This window comes from Phalacrocorax aristotelis, chromosome 5 (genome assembly GCF_949628215.1).
Source record: "Phalacrocorax aristotelis chromosome 5, bGulAri2.1, whole genome shotgun sequence".
NCBI lineage: Eukaryota > Metazoa > Chordata > Aves > Suliformes > Phalacrocoracidae > Phalacrocorax > Phalacrocorax aristotelis.
This window is the reverse complement of record NC_134280.1, coordinates 71,042,592-71,069,301: the sequence shown is the minus strand read 5'-3', so window position 1 is coordinate 71,069,301 and position 26,710 is coordinate 71,042,592. Positions and strand designations below refer to the sequence as shown.

General features: G+C 45.2%; 1 protein-coding gene across 2 annotated transcripts in view; it reads left to right on the top strand.

Moving 5' to 3' along the window:
- Positions 1-1,050: 1,050 nt before the first annotated feature.
- The window catches only part of PTDSS2 (phosphatidylserine synthase 2), a 49,730-nt gene continuing 24,070 nt past the window's right edge, over positions 1,051-26,710 (top strand). Inside the window, exons 1-3 of one of the 2 annotated variants that reach the window (XR_012660863.1) lie at positions 1,051-1,360; positions 14,748-14,849; positions 21,107-21,189. Coding sequence is in view for 1 of the 2 variants with exons in the window: in XM_075095309.1 (XP_074951410.1) it covers positions 1,164-1,360; positions 14,748-14,849; positions 21,107-21,189 (382 nt within the window). In the remaining variant the exon portion in view is untranslated. The remainder of the gene's footprint in view (positions 1,361-14,747; positions 14,850-21,106; positions 21,190-26,710) is intronic. The other variant, XM_075095309.1, reaches the window with a different exon arrangement.

Below are 26,710 nucleotides of genomic sequence, written 5' to 3'. Positions count from 1 at the left end.
CATGGAGTTTAACAAGGGCAAGTGCTGGGTTTTGCCCCTGGGGCGCGGCAGCCCTGGCTGCACAGACAGCCTGGGGCGCGAGGGGCTGGGGAGCAGCTCTGCAGGGACCCGGGGGCTCTGCTCGATGGCAGGCTGAACACGAGCCCCCAGCGTGCCCTGGCAGCCCCGAGGGCCAGCCGTGCCCTGGGGGCACCGAGCCCTGCATCGCAGCCGGGCGAGGGGGGGGATTGTCCCGCTCTGCCCCGCGCTGGGGCGGCCTCACCTCGAGTGCTGTGGGCAGCGTTGGGCGCCGCAGGACATTGGGGGTATAAAGGTACTGGAGAGTGGCCAGAGGAGGCCACGGAGCTGGGGAAGGGTTTAGAGGGGAAACCGTACAAGGAGCAGGTCAGGTCCCTTGGGTTGTTCAGCTGGAGCAGAGGAGGCCGAGGGCAGCCCCCATGGCGCTCTGCAGCTCCCTCCCGAGGGGAGGAGGAGGGGCAGGGCTGGTCTCTGCTCTCTGGTGACCAACGCCAGGGCCCGAGGGAACGGCAGGGAGATGGGCCAGGGGAGGGTTAGGCTGGGCATTAGGGAAAGGCTCTTGCCCCCGAGGGTGGTGGAGCCCTGGCACAGGCTCCCCAGGGAGGCATCACGGCACCAGCCTGGCGATGTTCCAGAAGCGCTTGGACAAGGCCCTCAGAGACACGGTGTGAATTTGGGGTGTGCTGTGCGGGGACAGGAGCTGGGCTCGATGGTCCGTGTGGTCCCTCCCAGCTCAGGACACGGTTCCATGATCTGGCCTAAGCATTATTTACTACTTGAGTATTCCAGCATTCTCGGGTGTCAGTTTCACCCCAACCGTGGTCCTTAACTCCCGGTACCTCCCGCGCTGCCCCAGTTCATCCCGGAGGAACACAACGGCGGCCGTGAGGGGAGCTGGGGCGGGGGGAGGCTCTCACGGGAGGGCGGGGCGGTTGCCGCGGCAACGGGAGACGCCCCGCCCCTACCCCGGGGAGCTCTCTGCGCTTGCGCCGGCCGCGCCTACGTAAGGTCACGTTCGGGAGGGGGCGTGCTCCGCCCCGCCTTCCTCACCCTTCCTCCACGAGCCCGGCGGAGCGGCGCGCGCGCTCCCCGCCCCGCCGCCGTCGGCCCCCCGCGCGCGCGGCCGTGAGGCGGCCGTTGCCGCCATGAGGCGCGGCGAGCGGCGGGGCCACGGCGGGGCCCTGGGCAAGGCCGCCCTGGAGGAGCAGCCTCTGCAGCCCAACGGCGGCGCCCCCGCCCCGGCTGAGCGGCCCCCGCCGCCCGGCGCCGAGAGGGACAGCCCCGGCCTGCGCCGCAGCACCGAGTCCGAGGTCTACGACGACGGCACCAACACCTTCTTCTGGTGAGAGCCGCCCCTCACGCCGAGTAGGCCCTTCCTACCCCTCCTGCCCGCGTCCCCCGGGCTCGGTGGCCTCCGCACCGAGCTGCAGCTCCCGGTTCCGCGCCTGCCCCCGGCCCTGCGGCGCTCGGCAGCCGGCGGCGGCCTCTGACCCCTTCGGTGTGGGGAGGGCGGCGGCGCGAAGGCCGCGGGTTACCGGGCCGGGGACCCGGCGGGCAGGAGGGAAAGTTGCCGCGCGTTACCTGCGGCTTGCTTTGCTCCTGCTTCGCCGCAACAGATAGCGGTGCTAAACCCGAGCGGCCACGGGCTGCGCCTGAGGGTGTTTTTCCTGGCGTTGTGGTAGTATTAATTACTGTTTCCTGGCAATTTAACGGTCCTTTAGGATTGATTTTTGGCTGTGGCACCTCCTTTCTCCATCCTGATCGCAGTCCCGCTCGCGAGCAGCGTCCTCGCTGCTGGCCGAGACGTGGGTGCCACCGGGCGAGCGCCTGGGACGTGTCCCCTGGCGCTCCGGGAGCCCACACTCTGTGGGCAAACTTGAATGCTGGATTCTGCTTGTTTTGTCACCATCATCGGCATCATTTATGTGGACTCCACTGATTTCTTCTTCCTCCCTTGCTCTTGGGAGAGGCCTTTTCTGTCCAACGTTGTTTTCTGTAATCCTGCTAGAAAGCTAAAGTCGTTATGCATAAGTTCTGCTGGTCGGGTGTTGCGTATGCTTTTGTGGCATACTTGGTCCAGAAAATCAGTGCAGAAAACTGCGAGTCTCTGCGTTAGGCCAGAGGGGGCAAATCGGTTTTTGTGAAATTCAGTTCTCGCAGGCAGAGATGCTGTTGTACCTAGAAAAGTATTTCTAAATCCCGTCTTCGCTTGGAGCTGCTCCAGAAATCCACTTTAGCACACACACGTGTGCACCTGTAGTTTTTCTGCATGTGTTAAACGCACATCCTTCTCGAACCAAAGGAAACCGAGCTGACGTTCAAGTCCCTCGTTTGGAATATGAGCTGCGGGCAATGATTTGGCTCAAGTTTGACATTAGGGAGTAGAAGGGGAGGGTGCTTGGCTCTCACCCTGCCAATCTGGGCAGCAATGGAGCGGGGGGTGTTGATCTTGATGAAGCTGCTGATTCTAGGCGATATTTCTGCCAGTACAAACTGCAAAGAGACACTTAGGTGCTGCTGGATCGCAGAGTGGTCTCTGCAAAAGCGACGCATGCGAGCATAGCTGAGGGACATTGTCATCTTGAGGGCAAGAGGATCTTTCCTGGAGTTAGTGTTGCCGCATGTGGGCTGAGCACGCGATTGAATAACTGGATCCTGCCCACGTCTGCGGAGTAGTGCCATCTTATAAATGGAAAATGGGTAAAACAGTCATTTTCTTACTGCCTCGATAAGGTGGATCTTGCTAGGTGTTTTGTGGTGCCTTAAAAATACCCAGTGCCATTTTTATTGTATAATCTCGTCTTGATGCACCTTTTTGCTGTTGCGGGGTGCATGGCCAGCGTGCAGGCTGCCGCTGGTACAGGGCTGTTATCCTAAAGTAAAGGCTGTAACTGCAGTTAATTTGTCCACGTGAATTGTTCTTTTGAAAATCCAAATGTGCTACTGTTCTTTAAGGAGCTTCCCTTGTCAGCTAGTCCCTTCCAGGAGGGAAGTGCGGACAAGCATGTTGATGAATTGTTCCTTGACTTATATGTTTATTTTATTTTCCCTAGTAGTGTGTGTCACTTGCGCTGGCAGCCAGGAGTTTAAATGTTTGTAAAATTTTCAAGGTTTTTCCTACTGTTACTCTTGACCTGTGCATGACAGCATTGAGCGTGTCAGCGTATCCTTTGGTAATGACTCGGTTCTTACAGTGGGCCAACGATAAAGATTAGACAGAGGAACGATTTTCCTCCTGTGATCCTTGGAACTCTTCTTGTACTGTTTGTACTGCGTGTTAAGGAGGTGGTCACAGAAAATGGAAGTTTGAGAGAGTGGGTGCCCTCTGCTTTTGCATGTGTGGAAAAGTATGGAAAGCACCTTTTCCCCTTGAAGTTCAGAAGCTAGTGGATAAGGTTACCCACATGGCCTGCTCGCTTTGGTAAAACTGAAGAATTTGGGACTTGCAGACGCAGTCAGAAATCATTCTAGAAGCAGTTCAATTTGCAAAGGTAATTTTACTGCTATAAATGTGATCCTTGGGAAAGGTGGTACTTTCTAGCTGCCTGCCTGCTTTTTTCAAATCTTTTTTAAACTCTGAAAGCAAGTTACATGCTGTTTAATGCTTCTATTCTTATTCAGTCTTAATAACTTGAAACTGGAAAATAGTATGTTAATTATGTGTTGGAACCTGCTCAGTCAGTACCTCGACAGCTTTTTGTCATTGGGAAATGTCAAGGAAAGGAAATAGGAAGGAGCTTTATGAAACAGATTGGCAGCCTCTGTATCTTTTATCCCTGAGCTAAATTCAAAACATCTATTACTACTAGCAGCGAGCTGGAAATATTTAGACCTGCCTGGCAAGTCACTGTTCTAGGCAAACATGTTTGCTGTTGTTTCCAGTAACTTTGATTGTTTCTTACCCGTCTGCGCACAGAATTAGCTTTCTGAATACAAACAAAGGACCTCTTTGTGGCTGAGATTCTGACTTTTATTTTTCGTACAGTGTGAAGCACAGTAGATCTGATACTTTTACTGAGCTAGCATGGAAGAACCACCAGGTTTGTTTGTGTTTTTAAATATCCCCACATAGAGCTTTCCACAACATCTCTGTGGCTTTGTTTCTGTAACCTGCGGAAGAGTCAGTGCCAATGTGTCTTACAGGTTTTTGCTACTGGGACAGTGTTCTGTATGGGAAAAGGTGAATCCAGTAGAAGCTGGGGTTTTGTTACCTGTGAGCAGTAATGGTGACAGACATTGAAAGACACTTGAAGCTGGAAAAAGAGGATCTGGGTGTTTTTCTGTGGGGTGGAAAAAAAGCGTAGTAAAATAGTATAATTGATTTATCTCCACTATGTGATAAATGTAGAGGTGTGCAGCAACTTTTCTGAAGAGAAGAGGAAACATTCCTCCCCTTCCTAGTAGCCAGTGAAAGGCAGCAGAAGGTGGTGTGGTGGCGAGCCTTTTCATGCCAGCCCAGTCCTGGATTATCAGTTGGGGATTGTCTGTTTCGATATCATGTATGACTTTCTCCTAAAACTGTGGTGTTACCCCTGGTTTCTATAAATACGTAGTAGCTTTTATTTAACCAAAGAATATGTTCCACAAAGGCTTTCAGTCTTGATTTGAAGCTGTTGGGAGATGCCAAATACCTCTTTGCCACCACATTATATTGTGACATTATAGGTTAATTGGTTTTACTAAGCTGTACTTTAATTTGAATTTAATTAGCTTTAATGTCCTCTGTCATTATTGATGTGTGTCGTGGTTTAGCCCCAGTCAGTAGCTAAGCACCACGCAGCTGCTCGCTCACTCCCCACGATGGGATGGGAGAGAGAGTCAGAGGGTAGAAGTGAGAAAACTCCTGGGTTGAGATAAAAACAGTTTAATAAGGAAAATAAAAGCTGTATGCGCAAACAAAGCAAAACAAGGAATTAATTCACTCCTTCCCAGGGGCAGGCAGATGTTCAGCCATCTCCAGGAAAGCAGGGCTCCATTACATGTAACAGTTGATGGAATTCGAATGCTGGACTAAGTTTTGGGCCCCTCAGGACAAGAAGGACCTTGAGGTGCTGGAGCGTGTCCAGAGAAGGGCAGCGGAGCTGGGGCAGGGTCTGGAGCACAAGTGTGCTGGGGGGCGGCTGAGGGAGCTGGGGGGGTTTAGCCTGGAGAAGAGGAGGCTGAGGGGAGCCCTTCTCACTCTCTGCAGCTGTCTGAGAGGGGCTGGAGTGAGGGGGGGGTCAGTCTCTGCTCCCAAGTCACTAGTGATGGGACGAGAGGGAACGGCCTCAAGCTGCAACAGGGGAGGTTTAGGCTGGGTATTGGGAAACCTTTCTTTACTGCCAGAGTGGTCAGGCCCTGGCACAGGCTGCCCAGAGAGGTGGGGGAGTCACCACCCCTGGGGGGATTCAAACACCGCGCAGACATGGCACTTGGGGCCATGGTTTAGGAGGCCTGGGGGTGTTGGGTTGGCAGTTGGACCTGATGATCCAAGAGGTCTTTTCCAGCCTTAATGATTCTATTCTATGATTCTGTGGTTACTTGGGAAGACAAATGCCATCACTCTGCATGTCCCTCCTCTTTCTTCTTCTTTCCCCAGCTCTATATGCTGAGCATGATGTCATATGGTGTGGAATATCCCTCTGGTCACTTGGGGTCAGCTGTCCTGGCTGTGTCCCCTCCCAGCTTCTTGTGCACCCGGCAGAGTGTGGGAAGCTGGAGGAGCCCTTGACTAGTGTAAGCCCTACTTAGCAACAACTGAAACATCTCCACATTATCAATGCTGTTTTTAGCACAAATCCAAAACATAGGCCCCTACAAGCTGCTATGAAGAAAATTAACTCTATCTCAGCAGAAGCCAAGACAGTATCCACCCCTTATTCCATACCACCTACCTCATGCTCTGGTCCCACATTATCCAATACAACCTCATTAACCACCATCTCCCATCCTTTGATATAATATAATGCAGAGATATCATTCCCTTAGTCTATGGACCAACCCTGTAAAATGTCCACAGACACCCACAAAATGTCCACTGAGTTCATTCAATCCATGACTTTGGGCTCTGTCTCCCGCGGGGTTCACTCAGGGCAGGAGAGGTAGTGTGTGTGTGGAGTTACTGGGCACTCAAGCCAGCTCAGGTCGGGTCACTGCTGCACTTGCACTGCTTCTTGTAAGGCTTGTCCTGCATTGGTTTGGATGGTTCGTGCTGTAGTAATTCCTATAACATGCAACTCAAATCATGGGTTTCAACAATGTAAAGGTAGAACCATTACAATCTCCATGCCCAGTCCCTTTGGACCAGACCATCGGGTGTAAAATTGCAATGAACTCCTCCCCTTGCCCCTGCTCGCACTTACTCACAGACTGCAGTCCCTTAAGGGCATACCTGCTCCAGATGGAGCCTTATTGAGGAGCCACAGTCTCTCCAGGGGTATACCTGCTGTGGCGTAGACCTGTCCACAGCCACAGTGGCTTTGAGGCGTGCCTGTTCCAGTGCAGCCTTCTCCATGGGCCATAACACTTTCAGAGAAATACCTGCTCCAGCGTGGCCTCACCCACAGCCACAGTCCCTTCAGAAGCGAAACTGCTCCAACATGGCCTTGCCCATGGCTGCAGTCCCTTCAGGGCTGTACCTGCTCTGTCATGGGCTTATCCATGGCTGCAGTCCCTACAGGGCTGTACCTGCTCTGTCATGGGCTTATCCATGGCTGCAGTCCCTACAGGGCTGTACCTGCTCTGTCATGGGCTTATCCATGGCTGCAGTCCCTACAGGGATGTACCTGCTCTGTGGTGGGCTTATCCATGGCCACACACTTTGAGGTGCTCCAGCGTGACCTCATGCAGAGCCACTGATGCTTCAAGGTGCACCTGCTGCAGCACAGACTTACCTACAGCCACAGATGCTTCGAGATAAGCCTGTTCTGGCACGGGTTTATCCACGGCCACAGATGCTTTGGGGTGTCGTGCTCCCATGTGGGCTCATCCACAGGTCACAGGCCCTTCGACCTGAGTTCCCACCGGTGTTCCAGTCTGCCCAATGCAGCAGCACAGAACAGTGGCGATGCCCTGGCCATCCGCCAGCCCAGGCGCCTGGCCGTTGCTGCTACCACAGTGCTCCCAGGCGCAGCAGAGTCAGATGATAAGCAGTACAGCAAGCGGTAAAAGCAAAAGGCAGCCACAAACGAGCACTAGACTCTAATATACAGTGAGGCAAGCAAGCACAGGAGCCTGCCAATTAATAGCTATACAGCAATAACAGCTATAAATTCAATCTAGCGCATGCCAATCAAATCTGCTGTTATATCAAACAGCCCCACGCTAGGCGTGAAAAAGGACTGTGGTGGTTTAGCCTCAAGCAGCAACTCAGCCCCATGCAGCAGCTCACTCCCCCCTGGCGAGATGGGTGAGAGAATCAGGAGGGTAAAAGTGAGAAAACTTGTGGGTTGAGATAAAGACAGATTAATAGGGAGAGCAAAAGCCATGCACAGAAGCAAAGCAAACCAAACGAAGGAATTCATTCACTGCTTCCCACGGGCAGGCAGGCGCTCAGCCATCCTGAGGAAAGCAGGGCTCCATCACATGTAACAGTGACTTGAGAAGACAAATGCCATCACTCCCAACATCCCCCCCTTCCTCCTTCTCCCACCAGCTCTATACGCTGAGCATGATGCCCATATGGCGTGGGCCATCCCTGGGGTCAGTTGGGGCCACTGTCCTGACTCTGTCCCTGGCATCTTGTGTACCTGGCAGAGCATGGGAAGCTGAAAAAGTTCTTGACTAGTGTAAGCCCTACTTAGCAACAACTAAAACATCTCTGCGTTATCACCACTGTTTCCGGCACAAATCCAAACCATCCCCTACAAGCTACTGTGAAGAAAATTAACTCTATCCCAGCTAAAACCAGGACAATGTGTTTTTGTCTCTCATGCTAAATAATTCTGTATTGCCATCATGTGAAGGTGATGTTAATTTCTAAGGTTATGGTGTGCCAGCAGAGATCTATGGGGCTCAGGAAGTGTGAAAAACAAAAGAGGGAAAAGGTGGGTAACTCCATAGGCTAATACTGCTTTCGTAGGAATTAATTCAGCCTGTTTGGTGAATAAAGCATAGAAATTGCAGCTAAGGAAAAGGTAGCCTGTAGATGTCTCTGCCTGGATATTTTCTCCTGTTTCATCCGGTGTTGTGAGAAGTCTTTCCTGACGGCCAGTGCAGAGGCGTTTCTTTGGGAGTGAGGATACGTGTGTGCGAACAGCTGGTTTTGGAAATACAGGGTTGGTATTCAAAACAAAGTCTGACTTAGCCATCCCTTGCCCATTGTTTTTGCCTCTAAAAAATTAACCTTACAGCAGCATGAGATTTTCTAAAAGACTGTCTGGGGGAAGAGATGATTTATCTGAAAGAGAGATTAGGGAGATAGAAGATCAGCAAATTGGCAGGAACTTTTTTCTGTACCCTCTGGTGGGGGCTGGCTGCAGCACTTCCACGGCGACATTCCCTAAGCTTGTTGGAAACTTAACATTTGCTGGATTTTTTTTCTTCCATACTGTAAAAGCTTGCCACTTTAAAGTGGGCCACAGTGAAGTTCTGTATTTGCTGGTCCACTCTTCTGATTCTCTGCCTGGTCAGAACTGCCCAGGTTTATGCATGTTGCTTAACCTGAGCAGAGAAATCTTGCATCAGCTACTGATGTGTCACTCAGCCTGTGCTTTTTTAGTGTTTGGGTATGCCCTGGCAGTGTCCGGCTGCTAGAACACGCAGGAGGTGGTTGTGCAACCCCACGCAGTCAGTCGGCTGGGTATGTCAACTCTTGTCTCTGCCGAGGGTAGCTGTCTCCTGAGAGCTGCGTTATTAGCACGTCATTGCCTGTACCTGAAAGGAAGGGATTGCACGGTTCCTCTGCGTTAGCTAGACGTGCAGAGGAAACATCTTTATGCAGAGACCTTGTGAGAGTTTATATGCCCCTCCTGGGCTTTAGACCTAGTATTAATTCTCTGTATCGGTTTCTTTTTTGTAAGCACGCTCCACATGTTCTAAGTCTTTAAGAAGACTCCATGGGCTCATATAGCTTTCACAGGAATTAATTCAGCCTGTTTGGTGCAAATAAAGAGAATGAGGGGAAAACTTGGGGGGAGTCAGCCTGGGGTACCTAGGGGTGCTTTTCGGGGGGGAGTGCGAAGGCAGGGCTCCGCTGCCGCAGCAGTGCAAGTGGGTTTGCACCCTCTGGTGAAGTCAAAGGCTCAGCAGGCCAGGAGTGTGCAGGATTAGTTTCAGCCTGGGGAAATCCCTTTACTTGTAACGGTGTACCCTGTGCACAGCAAGAGAGCGTGCTTGAGCGCGCACTGGGATGGTAGGAGCTCGCTCAGAGAGCTGCTTCTGTGCTGGTATTGAACTCTGGCTCGTCGGAGCACTGTCACAGGACTTGAATTCTACAGCGGTTCGCAAAACAAATCATCAGCCCGAAAAATTAGCTCTGAGCTTTTATGCACTTAAATCTGGCATAAGAGCACCTTCCTCCCATTCCTGTTTATTGCCCTTTTTTTTTTTTTATAAGACCTGCTTAAAGTGTGTTATCTGAAATGCAAAGTCACACTGCTTCAGTGGAATGGTTTTAAACTAAAACATGAAACAAAGATTTCAATAGATTTAAACATATGAAAACGTTTACTATTTAAAATAGACAATTTTGGGAACTTTGATTAACTTGTGAGTTCTGTAGAACCGATGAATGGAAACTTTGTCTTCTCTCGTCTCATTCAAAGAAAAACGACTAATTTGCTGAAGCTTTGCTTTTTAACCCATTGTTCTGGTTTCTCTGTGGAGGTTTGTGTTATTGTACTTCTCTTACTGCTCTTACTGAGTGATCGTTTCATGAGAGGCACCAACTTACGGCAAGGAAAATGAGCGTTGCTATTTTGGAGTGTCACAAGTACGTACAGAAATTTAATCAGCCTTGTGTACCTTTATAGATGTGCCGAAGGCCTGTTACTGCTCTAAGAATAGGTACTTTTTGTATTATCTCTGAGAGTTTAAACAGATTTTAAAACACAGCCCACAGCTTAAAACCAGCAGCCACATTTCTGTTGCGTTGCAGATGTAGTTGCTTGCAGCTTTCAGGCAGCGTCACGTACTCTGGTTTGGTCGCCACTGATTATTGTTTTTGTGATCTGGGTGGATGAGAAAGATCCCATGTCACAAACCAGCAGTTAACCTCTTATTTTTGAAATGTTGAGGCCTGACCGCTTGCTTTGGCCGTGTGCAACATGAACGTCTCAGCTTCATGTCTCTAATTTTGGATATATTATCAAGATTATGAGCATAGCTGATTTTTTGTTGAAGGTTTCCAAACAGGATTGTTTCCCTGTTAATTACAATTTTGATATTGAATGTCAAAATACTGGTCAGTTTTAAATTGTTACTAATGTTTGTTATATTTTCCTGTATCTTACACTTTTCAATAACTTAAACACTATACTGCCGTTGAAGCAATAAGCTACTTATACTCTATTTGTCATATTTTCTTAGAATTCCCAGCATGTGTCAGGTGATGTGTTGGTATATGGAGGGTAGAGAGCTTTGACATTCATTCATATTTTTAAATCTTTCAGAAAAGCTTTTATGGCTTTACCATTATTTGGAATGAAGGAAAAAAAATATTTCTTTGTGAAAGAGTTGATGATAGGGTAAGATGGGGCTAGTTGTTTTGGTTGTCAGATTCTTTTTCTAGCAGCAGCTATTCATGGAATGTTTTAAACCGAAGAGGCAAACCACGCTGGCTGTTCTTTGGAATTTTGTTTCACTCAGAGAACTGACAAAAAGATCCATTAATCCTGTTCTCAATGATTGTTATTGTTTTTGATGTAGTTATTGCATCATTTATGACAGACAGGGACACTAATGCAAAGCAATGGGTAATAAGGGTGCGGTCCCATTCACTTAAGGTGACTTTAGTTCCTGCTGGAGATTGAATGAGGTCACCCGCCCTGTGGGGTATTAGTCCCTCCACTCCCTCCAGGGAGCTCATCTGTCCAAACCTCGCCCAGAAAAGATACTTCAAAATTTCCTTAGGTCATTTTTGTCATATACTTCATTTGGAAAATAAAAGCTCTGACAGTAATTTCCTCAAAAAACCCTACCGTTTCTAAATGTGGCAGAAGAATGAATTACCATCAGAAAGAGAAGTTTGAATTGAACTTAATCGCATTCTCTGGAAAAGCCCCTGCGCCTCTGCAAGCTGCTGCGCAGGAGAGGTGCAGTGACTGATGCTGCCTGGTGGACCGCCTGTACTGTTCTCAGTGTTTAACTAAGTTAGCAGGGCAAGCGTTTTTGTAAAAATAAAACTTGAATTATATCACTTAAATGCACCAGTGTTTAAACGGGGAAAGAGCTAGATGTAAGATACAGACAGAAAAATGCTAGTGCAGAAAAATAAGCTACTTAATGTTCCAGCTTTTCAGTAGTTTGGGATCTGTTGTGAATTGTCTTTGACCTTCCTGGCCTTACATATTTTTGTATGCATATACTTTTAGGCACTGTTTTCTCAGATTCTCTGACATAAAACCTCCTACAACTGGCTGTAGTCTGTAACCCCCTTGCTTCTGGTGTATTGACCAAACTCCTGTATAATTCCAAGGGTAAGATACCTGGGCAGCTTAAGCTTAGCTCTTCTCAGTCTCCACAGATGCCAGGCCAGGAGAACATAAGCCTTTCTGCATAATTCCTGTAATGCTTACCTTGCTGGGGATGTTCTTGGCTGTGTTGTCTTCCTCGTGCTGTGTTATTTTAAAGTGTACATGGAGATGAAAATAATCCCTCTTTACGCAGTTTAATTCATCCCGACTTCACTCGTACAGGTACTGCTGTATGCTGCCCACTTTTCTGGCTACTGTAACTGCTTCACGTTTTGCCTTGTTCCACATGACTGTAGATTTCTATTATATTTTTTTTTTTTAACTCTCAAGCTGTGGAAAGATAGGCTGTGTAGATGAGTTTATGTGCTGGTTTGTGCTGTGGGGCTTTTGTTTTTTCTCTCTGACAGGTCGGTTTGCATGATGCTCTGCTACCTCCAGCCACTGCTATTGCTTTGTCACTACTTGCAGGTTTCTGCTTAGAGCTGCCAACTTCCTCTTTCCAGAAGACAAACCAATCTAGAAAGCCTTTCATCCTGGCTTCTAGATTTCGTGCTAGACTGAAAACACCTTCACATGACTGACTCTCTTGAAAACTTGCTACAAGAGAATCTGGCTTCAGCTGGAAATGAAAACTGAGCTAAAAGGGAAGTGATGAGATACTTATATATAGCCTCTTGTTTCTCACTAAACAGGGGAGCTTGATGAATTTCAAGCTGATGGTTGTCGCACCAAAAATAAACCAAAAGCAGGACACATGAAGCTCTCGCACACTGACTGTTCACTTTGCTACGAACTCCCTGCGGGGGTGAATTAAGCCAGGCCATCGTTGTTCTAGTAGACAAGTTTCTAGACGTGTTTATCTAAATGAGGACATGCTGATAACTGATTTTTGGCAATTTACATGGCACTCAAAGCATTGAAAAAGTAATTAACTTCAAATAGGTGTTCAGACAGTGAAGCGGTAAGATGGAAGAGAGCATTTCTAGATTTATGTTGGTAGCCTCTTAGATATTCGTTTCAAAAAAAGTAAACAATAAAACGAGGCATAAAATGCAATGCAGAGCCTTGCAGTTAAGGTACCCTTTTTCTGTGGTCAAAATATAGGTTGTTGTTATATTAATTATATACATATATAAATGCATGGAAGAAGACCGTGGTCTGCTTTAAGTGAATTAGAGCATTTAGTTGAGCCCCCTGCTGCACTGCCTCCTTTGTGAGCACTGTATTTAGTTTTTTAAACTACTGTGGGTTACAAAAGAGGCACTGCGTCACATGACTGTTAAATGAACGTTAAGTATATGATGGCTGAATCACCTGTTATTTGGCATCCTGGGAGGCAAGGCAAAGGGAAAATGCGTCTGCTGAACAGGAAGCTGGCTGCTGCGAAGCCTCTGCGTATTTTTTTTCACACGTGGATTCCTTGCCAATTTTGAAGATACTCGTGGCTTTTTCTCTTGGTGTTTTTTTTTGTTTGTTTCCTGGAGCTGCTTCGTCTGTGTCCATCAGACTGCAGGGAAGGATAGTGTTAAATGCCGAACACCTCTTTAGCAGCAGCAGAAGAGGATTGCATCTGCTTATGAGGTATTGCATGTGTCTTCCAGTGGGATTAAAAGGATGCTGCAAGAAGTGGCTATGTTTTACATTAAGATGACATTGTAGTTCAGAATCATGCCTACCTTAACTTTCAGAGCAATTTTAGGTAGATTACTGGGTTTGGTGTTTAAAGGTAAGCCAGTGGACTACTTAGAAATCCATGGTGATCTCCAGCTTATCATGCACTGTGCAACTTGAACGTGTGCAGGCTCTGGTCTTTTGGCATCAAATGGAAGCGTAATTCTAGCTTCTACTACAATATATATAAAAAGAATGTGTAAAAAGAGCTGGGATGTACAAATAGTTGTTACATACAGTCATTTTAATTCACAGTTTTTCTGTTCTCTAAGCTTGATGCTTTATACCTGTGTTGCTTTAATCGTGTTGTGGAGTCCTCTAAAACAGAATTCATGTCTTTATGATTTGATCTTAAATGACCAGACTTCCCATGCTTCTGAGCTGAGGTCAGATGAGTTTTCCACTGAAAACAATATATGGCTTCTCATTAGGAAAGGCATTTTCAACTTTAAATTAAAAAAAATGCAGACAGTGTAACATCAGAATATTTTATATGTCTTAATCAGTAGGTGTACCTGTGTGCCTATTGACTAGCTGCAGAAAGTTCTCTTTTCAGCTCCCAGGTCTGGATGTGGGTGCTTAGCCCTTTTTCCTTTCACCTGTTCACGGATGGGGAAGCGAGAACATGTGACTCCATGTAGGCTAGCAACGTTCTGCCTGTACGAGTGTATTACACCAGCAAGGCTGCACGTTTTGACAGCGTAGAACAACCACTGAGCTTCACTGCAGAGCTTTGCTGACATGGTTGTTCCAGCAGAAACCCTTTGTGTAGAGGTCGCCGCGTATAGTTCTGTGGGCACAAACCTCCAGCTGTCAGTCTGTACTTGCTTGTCAGATCTAAGATGAAATGAAACTGTAAGAATTACTGGAAATAAGGCATCTCGAGGCAGTGTTGTAATTCTTAAAACTACAGCTGTTCTCATTCAGAGATTTGGGTTTTTTAATGACTAGTCCTTGTAATGCGTGATTCCCATGTCAGGAGTGAATTCCCTTCTCTTTGGTCTTAAGAGTCTGTTTAGTCTGCTGCAGTTTTTATTAATAGGCTTTGAAATAGAGCTGTGCAGCAGCACAGTCAAATATGTACCTGACAAACAAGGAGAGAAATCCGAGGTTTTTAGATCGAAGTGTTAGCACAGTTGGTGCTAATTTTTTTCCAAGTTGCTGTTGTTCACTTGGCAAGTGTTTGTCCAAATCTTCCCTCACAGCACCAGGGGAAAATAAGCTAGGCCCATTCTTGTGGTGGGTTTCTATCACACGCTGCTGCACAACGGACACGTAACTAAATCTAGTGCCATTGTCAACTCTGTTTTGTGCTCGACAATACATGAAACTTCTTTAGTAGTATTGACCATTGTCTATGTATTAGACTTACTGACGCTTTGCTGGCAGGTGAAGACACAAGCTTTTCTGCTTTCTGATGTCAATTTTCTCTATTCTAAATTTTAGGAGAGCTCATACCTTAACAGTCTTGTTCATCCTCACATGTGCGCTGGGCTACGTAACGTTGCTTGAAGAAACACCACAAGACACAGCCTACAATACAAAGAGGTAAATATTTTAGGCGGTGTTTCTATAAGGTGCGTATTAGAAAAGGGTAGCTCTATGAACAAGTTACCCTACATGCTTTTACCTTGTGGCTAAGCTACCGCAAATGACCTTTGTGTTAACTTGTTTAAATGCCCAAACCCTTAGAAAGTGACAAAACCAAGTGTAAGTCTATAAGCTCCTTTGATGCTGGTCGCTGAATTTAATTTCTAATCAGTTTAGTGTCACTCACTGTCCCACCTGCTGGCTGCTGTGCGTGTGTGATTTGAAACAGTATGAACCTCTTTCTAAAGCCTCAAAGATTCTTTCTAAAGCCTCAAAGGTTGTGTTTCTCTGGCAATGATTCTGCCTCTTTTTCTTGAAGTAACCTGACTCTTTAAATTACGCTAGCTGCAACTAAATTTTTCTGGTTTAAGTGCTTTTTGTAAAATTATGTTCAAGATTTCAATACAGATCATTATTTGTTGTTGGAAATTAACATGAGAACTTGTAGCCCAAAGGGAAACTCTTAGAAAATAAGAGTGCGATGAGTCTTACATGTGTGGTCCATTTCTACTGTAATTTAAACTGATTAAACATCGTTTAATTTCTCCTTTTTAAAGAAATACAGAAGGGAACAAAAAGGGGAAAGAAAAGTGGTCTTTTAAAAATCTAATAATATTTTAAAAATTAAGGGGGTGCGTACAGACTGTAAAGCATCCTTGCTATAAGCATGAAAATAATTGTTTTCTACCAGTTTCGTTTCTTAAATATAACGCTATTTTCTCCCCTTGCTATTAAAAGGTTTCTTCCTAATTTTTTTACATTTTTTAAAGTGACTCAGGATACCGTGTTCATTGTCACAGAGGTGCAGGAATCGGTGTATTTCCTGAGATAGGCTTGGTGGTGGTTCCGTCGGTTACACAACAGATGTAGCTCATGTAATTCCCACTCACCTGTGTGCCGAGCTGAGGGCTTGCAGCTTTGTGCACAGGGGGTGAAACAGAGCAGGTTGGAACGCGGTGCCCTCTCTGGAGCTGGGAAAATCTCTGCGAGGCTTTGGGGTGAACAAATGCCATTTTAGTCCCAGTTATAATGAGTGAGTCTAGGGAAGGGTGGAGGCCTGGCATTCTTTGCAGCGGCAGCTCAGAATAAAGAAGGGGAAAAGCCAAAAGAGAAGTGATGACACATCACTAGGGAGTAATGCAGATCTAAGGTGACTCAGTGGAATATCTTATTGAGATTAGAGCCTTCAGTGCTTTGATTAAAAACAAAACCAGAGAAGATTATTCAGCAGATTAATCTTTCTTCATGAAATAGTAGTTGTTTTCCGCATATTCGGCGCGCGGAATAACGTGTCCACTTGTTAACTCAATTTAACAGCTTCATACCAGGCAATGAGTAGCGAATGGTCTTTGATCACTTCTGCATCCCTCCTTGCAGAACATTGCCTGCAATACCTACATGCAAAAAAAATGTGAAAAGCAGCATCCTGAGAACTGTAGATGGTCTCCCAAATGCTGGTGTTTTATTGATTTGGAAGGGTACATCCCTGTTATGCTGTAGCCATGGTCATTCAAGCTACATGCTGAATTCTGAGGTAGTAGTTAACTCGGCCAAATGGTTACTTTTTCCAAGCTGAAGATCATTGCAGACATAAAGCCCAAGTCCTGTGGGCCTTTCCTAAGCTTCACCTCTGCTGCCTTGGCCCTGATTTACGGAACGGATGGAAGTGTGTGTGTTGTTCGGCACGCTCCTTATGCTGAGTCAATTTTTGGTGAACTCTTATCTGGCCTCAATTAAATCTCTTTTCTAAGGTCATTGAGGTAAGTGCTGTGCCAAGTTTAGCACCGTGAAGCTTGAAGGATTCCAGCTCAGTTCATGTCCCAGCTGTTGTTGTTACCTTCTTTAGCGCCCGTGTGCCTGACGCTCTTATACCTTGTTGTTCCTGACCAATTTTATGTGGCTCATTAAGTGTCTATTTGAACAAAAAGAGGTATTTCAGAGCAGAAGTAAGGTGGTCACAACATGCATGTTTCTATACCCCCAATTTTCACAGATTTTTTTTTCTTCCAAAACTTAAAATACCTTATCATACCCTGAGATCTTTTAGTCTTATTGTAGAGCTGCTTGCTGTGTGTTTTGATCTAAAACTTTGGCCTGCATGAGGCTGTCATTGTGTGCACGTATTTCATGGGAGCGCTTTCCTCTTAATGAACAGAAGTAGTTTTATTACCAATGAGCAGTGTCTCTAGCTGTCACGCTTTTTTATTTCCAACTACTGCACAATGACAGTGAAGCAGTGTTTCAGAGCTTAGGTGCAAAGTCTAAATGCATGCCTGTAAACACTTAAACCTCCTTTGTTTTCAGGCTCTTGCTGAGAGGTGCCAGAGCGCCTGGGAATGGCATTGGGCACTTAGAGCAGAACATTAAATGGAAGCAAAGTATACAATTTGCTGTGCTAGCTGCTGTTGCTGTGTGACCTGGACTAGCTAAAGCCATAGGAAGTCGTCTGAGGCTCTCATCTTCTGCCCCGTAAAAGTGCTTCATCCAGTCACTTGCAGAAGCAGCTGAGGGCAGGGTGAGTGGCTGGAGTCATGCCATAACTCATCAGGAGAAATGATGGACAGAAAGCAAATTAGAGCATGAGTCTGTGAGATCATGGGGTGTGGTATCTATAGCTCAGATTTATTTTTGCATCTGTTTATATGCTGACATTTCAGTGCCATTTTCCTTCCTGCGACATGCAATTAAAGGAGGAATTTTTTTAAGATAAGGTTTATAGAAGTGTTTTATATGTAAATCTAGCCGAAGTTCATTAGGATCATGCACAGAGATGTTGCTGTGATCATGTGATACACATGATCAGATTGCCCCTGGTGTAAAGACAGCTGAAAATTTATTTTGTTAGCCAAAGAGGTGCTGCGCGGCAAAACCTGCCTGATCGCCGAGACTTTTTATTCACACAGTTTCTACAGCATTCAAAGCAGCCTTGAAATAGTCCATCCTGTCTGACAACTGTCAGCTTCTCTTCTGTGAAGCGCCCAGGAGGAGCTGACAGGACTGAGCTCCAGCTCTGAGGGTAGCTAAATAAATATTCAGCGACCTCTGCATACAATGGCTGTGGAAGAAATCCACATCTCCTAAATACTTTGAATGCTGAGCAGGGGCTCTTGGGGAAAAAAAAGTTAATTTTTTTGCATATGAAAACCACATTTATGTTTCAAAAGTCCTGTATGCATCAGGGTTGTACATAGAATTTCAAGCGGTGAAACAGTCTCTCTTCTAAGATGCCTTTCTACACTAGTTTTTGGCAATAACTGATCACTGCTCAGCATGGTAGCAAGTCTAGCTTTGTGTGTATTTGCAAGTTGATGGTCTCCAGCTCCTGTCGCTGAGTACCTACAGAGAAAACCTGGTAACAAGGAGGCTAGACCTCCGTCTGCCAGTTTGTCAGCTTGTGATACCACCGAGCGGATTGTACCAGTCATGCTGCTGTAGATACCGCCAGAGAAGGGACAGGGAGTGGGAGCTGACTCATTAAAAGCCCAGAACAAAGGATGATACACAGATACTCTTAGACAAGCTTCATTGTCTTGTGTCTCTGAATCAACTCTTAAAATAACACAAACCATAACTTGTTTGTGCTAACGAAGCTGTTGCCATGTTCTCCCTTTCTTATTTGGTTAAGTGCTAAAATAATTTTTGTAGGCAAGCTTTACTATTTAGTGTCTTCCTGATCTGCTGCTCAAGAAAATACATTAGCCGTGTGCTGCCATGGTAAGCCAGCAGGCCAAGCTGCTGGTCAGGCTCTGAAGGCTTCATAAGGAGGTGGTATGATGATGTTAATGGGAGAGACTTAGTTACCACTGGAAAAAAAAGATAAAGGAGCTGGCATGGTTACTGTGCAAATTTGTGATTTTCTTCAAAACTTCCCATGGTGAGCTTGAAGTAAAATAATACAGCTGAAATTCCAGCTTATTTCGGCACAGCTGCTGTTTGGCTGAGAGCAGATTTTAGAAAAAGGAACATAACTAAGTTCCTGTGGTGATTCAGATTCAAGTCATCTACAGCTTTGGGAAAATTACCCTCACAGTGCCTAAAACCGTGATCTCTGACACCTTGGTTCATGGCTGAGCATAACGATAGCGAACAGAGATGTGTGGTGTTACACCGTACAATGCAGACTACTCTGTGTAAATGCAAATTTGTAGTCCTGGTATTTCCAAATACAGACTAGTAACTCAAAGTGCAGAATATTCTCGTTGTTTGAGATCAGCTAACTTTTTTTGACATCTTCATCTTTGAAAATTGTGATGGAACTATCTATTTGCCGTTTCATTCAGCAGCTAATTCTGTTGTCCTGCCCAGTGTCATAAACAAAGCGAAGTAACTGAGTTACATCTCTTCAGTAAAAACCATTTTTATTTTCAGGAAGCACAAGCATTTATACTCAGAGGTGAATGTTGCAAAACAGTTTTCATAAATCCTTTTGTTTTCCATTTTGAAAGAAGTTTTTGAAATGTTTAAAGCATGAGTAGTCTGCTGTTGTCTCTGGTATGTAACATTTTCTCAATAAAAGCGAAATTATTAGGTATTTTCTCTGGCTCCTGCAAACAGAGCCATTTTATTTACAGTCAAGAGTTGCATCATTTACTGCAAACACAACCTATACTTATCCTGCAGTGTAGCAAAGTATTTCTCAGTTGTCTGTCTCTTCAGCCAGCTCTTAAGCAGGTAAGTGAGGAAGCATGAAAGTTCTGTTGGGTGTTCAGATGTGCAAAAAAGAGCATTTTCGGATTGCATTACACAGTTTCATCCGTGCAGACTAAAGGCATGTGCTCAAGTATAGACCACAGGGTCTTCATGAAAAACAAGTGGTAATCCCTGAAAAATAAATGCTGTTTTGTGCTTGTGAGATGTTTAAAATCTCAATTACTTAAAATTGCAGGAGAATTTTAAGTTTGAATACTTTGAAGTTAAATGCCAGACCTCACCCACCTAACTCCCATCTCAGTCCCTTCAGGTCTGTTCCGCATGCTAAAGGAGCGGCGTTCCTGACGGTAAGGGTCAGGCATTTGGGCATGAGGATTTGTATTTTCTCATTTTTCTGCTACTTGCAAAACAAAACTTTACTGAAAAACATGCCGCATGTAATTAGTGGGTTTCAAATCCTGGATCTTGATGGCTGAGTTTGCCATTTGATCAGTAAGGATCTCTTCCTGGAGCTGTCTGGCTGCCCTTAAGGGTTCAGTTCCACACTGGCTTAAGCTGGCAGTTTAGCCTTAGCTGGGGCTGCTGTGTTGCTTCCTCGTGAGAGTGGTGAGCTGAGCCAGCCGAGCAGGGGTTGGTTTTTCCTAGGCTGGTTTTCAGCTGCATCAGTCCTCGCACCATCTTGTTCTGGCAACGTGCAGAAATGCTGCCTCCTGGAAGGAGGCAGGCGGCGGGACTGTGGCAGTCCTTATTTAGGTCTTACCTTGCCGAGGATGAGAAAACTGTGCAGGTCTGGGTTTAGCTTATTGGGGTGAAGTTGTGGGTCTCTGGTATACTTGGGCTCATTCTCTGATAATTATTATTTTTCTTTAATTAGTCTCTGTTACGTTCTGTTAGGCTCTATATTATGGTTCCAGCTTTTGAAATAGCGACAGTGCTGGTGTGGCCTTAGAAGATCCTCCTTGTCTTTAGCTGACTAAGATGATATTTTGGAGTGGTAGCATGTTCAACGGTTCATTTTTAAATGTTATTGACATTTTACTGGAGCAATGAGAAGCTCTCTAACTTGAGAGCTTTCTCGCTGCTAAATTCTAAGTATTCTTCTGACAAAGTGGGCATAAAAGCTTCTCAAAGATGTGTTTGACTCATTGAGCGTCTCATGATCATCTGCAGGCTCAAGCTCATCGTGCAGATCAAGGAACTGCTGTTTTTGGTTTGTGTTTTGCTGGATGCGTACTCAGCCAGATCAGGCTCCTTGCCTGGCTGGCCAGACGCTAGGAAATGAGAGCAAAATGAAAGGGATGGAAGCATGCAGTTAGTGGGGAGGAAGGGAGAAGGATGGGTGAGTAAACTTCGGGGTTTGAGACAGTCTGTCATGAAACCATGCTTAAAAGTATAGCAATTTATACCTGTTTCCCTGACATATAATCTCTAAAAGGCACTGATTTGATTGACATGTTCAGTAGTTAAGAAATAGACTAGATGTTTTTTACATCAAAGAATGTAATTTATGATTCCATTAGGAAGGTGATACAATATAACCAGTTTGTTCTGTTTTTCACTTTCAGAGGTATTGTTGCCAGTATTTTGGTTTTCTTATGTTTTGGAGTTACACAAGCTAAAGATGGACCATTTTCAAGACCTCATCCAGGTAATTTAAGTTGCTTAAGTCACTCAGATATCTGTGATAAATTGCGTGGTTTATGGTGAGAGTAAATATTCATGTTACTTGTAGAGAAGGTAAGTCCTAATTTAAATACTAATAATACAGGTTCATTAACCCTGCACACTTAACACGTAGCCTCCCAGCTTCCACCCAGCCTCCAAACAGCATAGGGATCCTTCTGTGCTTCAATCTGCATGTAGCAGCGCATTTGGGGTTTTTTGGATTTCCCTGTTTTGGCTTCTTGTTGGTAGTAAAAGGCTTTGTGTGACCTGCCGGATTCTTGAAACCTTAACTTCCCTTGTTTATCCCTTTCCCACCCGCCCCCTCCCATGACGGGACTGCGCTTCTGACCATGCATCAGCTTGCTGGAGCTCTATGCGTGCTTTGCTGTATGTCCGCTGTCTACAATAACTGGCAGATTAGAAGCCCTTGATTGTGATTTCTAGTAAGACTGTAAGTCCTGAAGGCATTCGAAAGGAGAACACAAAACCTCTTCCATGTAGTGTTCTATCAGGTGAAGTATGAAAATACTTTAATTTCTTTGATCTTTATTTTAAGATATGAATCATTGAGAAAGAGTTATGGGAATTTATATAGGCTTACATAATATTCCTGAAAGCATTAGGCTCTCCTACAGTCAAATAAAGCTGTAAGTATTTCTTATGCCAAAAGTTTAATCTTCATTTTAGGAATACCATTCTGGATGAGAAACAGCAGACATGATAAAAACCTTGATAAACAGACCTTGTTGTAGAGCAGCACCCACAGCATACCGCTGCAAACTTAAGGTTTTATTCAGAAGTTTGCGTTTCTGAGGTCTTATTAAATAGCAGATTTTAGACTTTCCTTCCTGGTACAGTTAACGCTGGTTCCTACTACAAGACAAATTACTCCTTTTAAGGACACTGGTGATATCTGAGTGCCTTCAGCTTTGGAACATCCAGCGGTTTTGGCAGGGACAGAAGTCATTTTAATTGCCTAGAACAAAGTAGCATGAATGGGATGGGGAGAGTGCAAAGGTCAGAGATGTCTAAGCAAACTTCTGGCAGGGACTGAGCCAGTGTCTACCACCTCTGCATGCTGCTGTCTTGGAAACAGCCGTTGCTGGGCTGAAGCCGACTATCTTTCAGCTGAATCAAATCATCCATGAACAGGGTGATTGCAGAAGTTCCCATGTATTCAGTCACTTCAAATACTGAACGTATTCATGTCATCTTTTGCCTTCACCTTTCCTCTAGCTTGTTTGACAGGATGATCTTCTGAAGAGTGCTTGGCTGGGATAGTGGATACTTCCACGGTCGCAGGGGGACATCTGGGTGCCTGTTCAGAGGAGAACAGCAGTCTTCCTCCATACCTCTCCTGTGGGAGGGCTTTTGTGGGCAGCAGAGGGGATGGCATTGCAGCCCCGTGAGGTTCAGCACCAGCTCTCCAGTTAGAGGAGTGTATTAGGAAGTTCTCATCAGGCAGTTGAGTCTCTGACCTTAGCTTTGTAGTGCTGTTCCAGGAGAAAGATCTCATCTCAAAGGAACTGGCACTGCAGACCGCTGCTGTGCGCTGCTTCCATTTATAGGGCAGAAGGAAGCCTTTGGGTCAGCCAGGTCACTACGGTCACATATACAGCCACATCAGATCTGTTACATGGACTCTTCAGGCTGTAGCTTAAGTAGCTAGGTTTCATGCACTGCTTCTGTCAGGTGATTTTCAAGCCTTATTATTCTGTATGTGAGTACTTATTGATGACCAGCTCAGAGGTGGCTTGTTTTGGCTTGGTTTTTGTGGCTAATGTTGTTGTTCTATTTAAAGTTCTACTTACTCCGTGTTTACCCGCCTGATGTATTTTTACACAACTCGTGTACCAATTTGCTATTGGTTTTGCTAAAGCAATGAGCTTTGCTTTTAGACTCCCCCCAACAATGTTAGCTTTCCCCCTAACATTTTAGTAGTTCTTCTCTTTGTGTGTTTTGAGTTTTTTTCTTAGAAAATGGCTGTCCAGAACTGTGTAGGATGTTGCAGATGTGCGAGGGCTTATGTTTTGTGTGATAGTCTTAATGCTTCCCAGTATCTCTCTGCCAGTACCTTGATGGCCGTCTGTGCATGTGCTTTTATCATGGCTGTATTACAGTGACAGCTCAGTGGCTGGCAGATAATACAGAGTCCTTCTGTTGCAGCTGATGAGCTAATATGAAAACTTACTGGTTCCTAAGTGTGCAACTGTATTGTGAGCTCTTCTGTTACTCTAGTCCTTTGAGATCAGCTGATTTTTATCTTTGCTGTCCCTGCCTTCCCTGCTGCTGCTGTTTGTGCTTTGTGTTATTAACCTACTTTTCACCAAGGCCATTGATCTTAGCCACCACCTGAGTGGTATCCATCTAGGCTGGTGACTCTTTTTTGCCTTCATTTCAGTATTACTGGCAATGTCAGCTTTGGCCAATGGTTCATCCAGCTTTACCATTTTTCTACTGACTTCACATCCCCTCCCCCCCATTTTCTCCAGTTTAGCTAATAATTTGCTACATGGACCTGTACCAGTTGCCTTACTGTGATTCAGAGATGTAGGACTATCATGAAAATAAGTATGTATGACTATTTAGGAAAGATTTCTTTACAAACTTACCTGGCTTTTTATCCCATTTTCCGTGTTGTTCCTGTAAAGCGTTGGCTTCAAGGCCCCCATTTGGTTCCATCCAAACCTTCTAGTAAAGGAGGAATACTGCCTTAACCCCAAGAAACAATATTTTACAGGTGGCAGATCTTAAGCTCTGCTTGAGGGTCCATTTGTTGGTGGGTGAACGCCCGAATTTGGGAAGGGTAATGCATTTCATGATAAAATTAATCATGGATAAAGTCAGCATCAGTATGCTGACTTTTTAGTATTTGCAAATAAAAGATATTCTTCATTTGTATTGTCAACTCCTTTTATGGAGCCTTGGACATGCAAATAGCCTGGTGTTGCAAGAGTTCAACGATGCTTTATTGTCTTTGTCAAAGTAACGTGCCCACATTGCAATTGTGAAGAAATTTTCCGTGACAGTTATTAATGCCCTAGGAAATAGCTTTTAATATTCCCAACCTTTGCCAATGGTTATTTTGATTTACTACATCACACGTGACAGCACAAGCCGTTTGGAGAGTAAGCTGTGAAATTCTTAACTAACCCATAGGCTAGAGGGCTCAAGTAGCTAGATACGAGCAGGCAAGAACTGGATCTCTTCTGTCCCTGGGTAGGAGGCACAGGCAGAGCAGGCCACTGATGGAAGTGGATGGAGCAGCTGGTGTCCTTGTAATTCTGCAGTTCATTAGAACTTGGTCCAGGGAATGGTACGTGATCTGCTCCTTTCTGACAACTCCTTTAACAATTCCGGAATCTGGATACTCACCACTGGGTTTGCTTAAATTATTGGACTGTTGAGATGTGGTACTAATTGGCTGCCTTTTCACTGACTGGGTGGAATAAATGATTCTCTATGTAGGGGTTTTGACAAGATGAGCTTTTTTTAACACATTTTTCTATCTTAACATAGCATTTAATGTGTTCAGACATTACATTTAGACATACAGAATTGCCCACACAGAGCCTGAAGGGCTCACCTGTCTCGGTTACTCTCAGTTGTCCCACCTCCTGGTCATTGTGACTCTCAGGTCATGGGTGATGCTTTTGAACCTGAGCTTGCTGTGGAAAACCTTGTACTCCAGAGTGGTAATTTGAGCAGGCGTATGCTGGCCCAGGCTCATGTGGCTGCTCAGACCAGGCAGTTCTCCCTGCTCATGTCCTGTGCAACTTCTGATTAGCCCTTCATAGCTTCCACCTGCTCTGCAGCTCTAAGTGTCTTGCTCAGGCAAATAACTTAGAATTTCTTTACTCATTTAGCCTTTCAGGTGGCATAGGTCAACTCAAACCTCTGTTGATAAGTAGGGGTAGGTGGCTGGTTGTGCACTCAGCCAGGCAGGGCTCTCCTGTTAAGTGTTCACCCTGAGTTCGCAAGTCTCCCTACAATGGCAACAGCTTAGTGTTTGAGCATAGTCATCACTAAACTATCAGGTATGTAAATGATTAGTTGAAGCCTACTTAATCGGGAAGATAGTCCTAATTTGAGGGAGGTTGATGGTGACAAGTGCATTTAAGGAAAACAAATATTAGAGGCGTGCCAAAAATAACAGCTAAAGCTGAGGCCAGTCCAGGAAGAGAGAGAACACAATGTTCATACGGCTTTGAAAACATCTTGTTTATGGTGAACGTGTACAGATATAAAGTAGTCTTCAAAACCTCCTGATGACTTATGTCAGCCAGGGAGAAAGCACACTAAGTTATAACCAGGTCTTATTTTTTTATTCTGAGGTATTGCTGAGCATGTTCAGCAGCGGCAGATCACCTTGCCAGAACCCTATGTATACAGGAGAAGAAAGGGTCCTATATAGAAAAAGAATTTATATTTTTCTGGTTTCTGAGCTGTGTGTATGTCAGTTTCAGCGCTAGTCTGCCACATTTATGTCTGTGAGTAGTGTAAAATCTGTCATACAAGGCTTTATAGATCAGAAAAGAGCATTTTTAGGGCTCTTAGTCTGAAGGCGACGTTTGAAGGAAACAACGCCCAGTTCTGTGGGAGAAGTGTGTTAATGAAAGGTTAACTCTTCTGGCTTGAATGTAGTGCTTACTCTTCAAGGTACGCAGTCATTAGAGGAAAGGATAGAAAACACCTTGTCAAACACAAACTGATTTTTTTAATCAATCACTTACAAAATCGCCAGTGTATTTCTTTTTATCCTGCAGACTCGCATGCAAAAGGCTGAAGTACTCTGCAGCAACACAGTGGTGCCGGTCTAGGGAGAGGTTCCTCTCTTCCAAATAATCCTTTGACCAATGGAGGGGTTTTACTTATTTGTTTTTCTTAAGCTGCATCCTAGAAAGACAAGAGGGTGCAAGCATGCTCTCAGTCTGTCCTTCCAAGTGCAACTTGCCAGTGGATTTGAAAGTTAAACACATCTGAAGGAAGGACAAAAGGCTCAGGTAAGGGTTTTTACAACTCTTGTGTAAGGACGGCTGCACAAGAGGCACTATGTATTGCCTTGCCAAGGAGAAGGTATGCTGAACTCTGGTTTTCCTTCCCTCAAGGAGACCAAGGGGCAAAACCACCTCATAACGTGTGTTTAGAGGTTGGTTTGTTTGTTTTTTTTTTAATGGCTGACCCCTAAGAAGACACTTCATTGTATCGCATAATTAAGACATGACAATTATGTTTGTAGACTTTAAGTAAAAATCTTAAAAGTTCCAAATTTCCAGATAAAGCTATTATAGAGCTCTGAACTTTTTGTTATACAGGCCCCACCTGCCTATTTTTTTTTCCTGGAAGTGTAAAGTAGGCTATTTTGACGAAATTAATTTGGCAGTTCTGCTGAAAACAGGTCACACCTTCTCACGTTTCAGCCTATTTTAGTGATGGTGCCAGAAGCAGGTTGTTGGAGACTTCGTTTTAAAATGTGGGATTTTTTTATTTTTATTTCGGCTGCT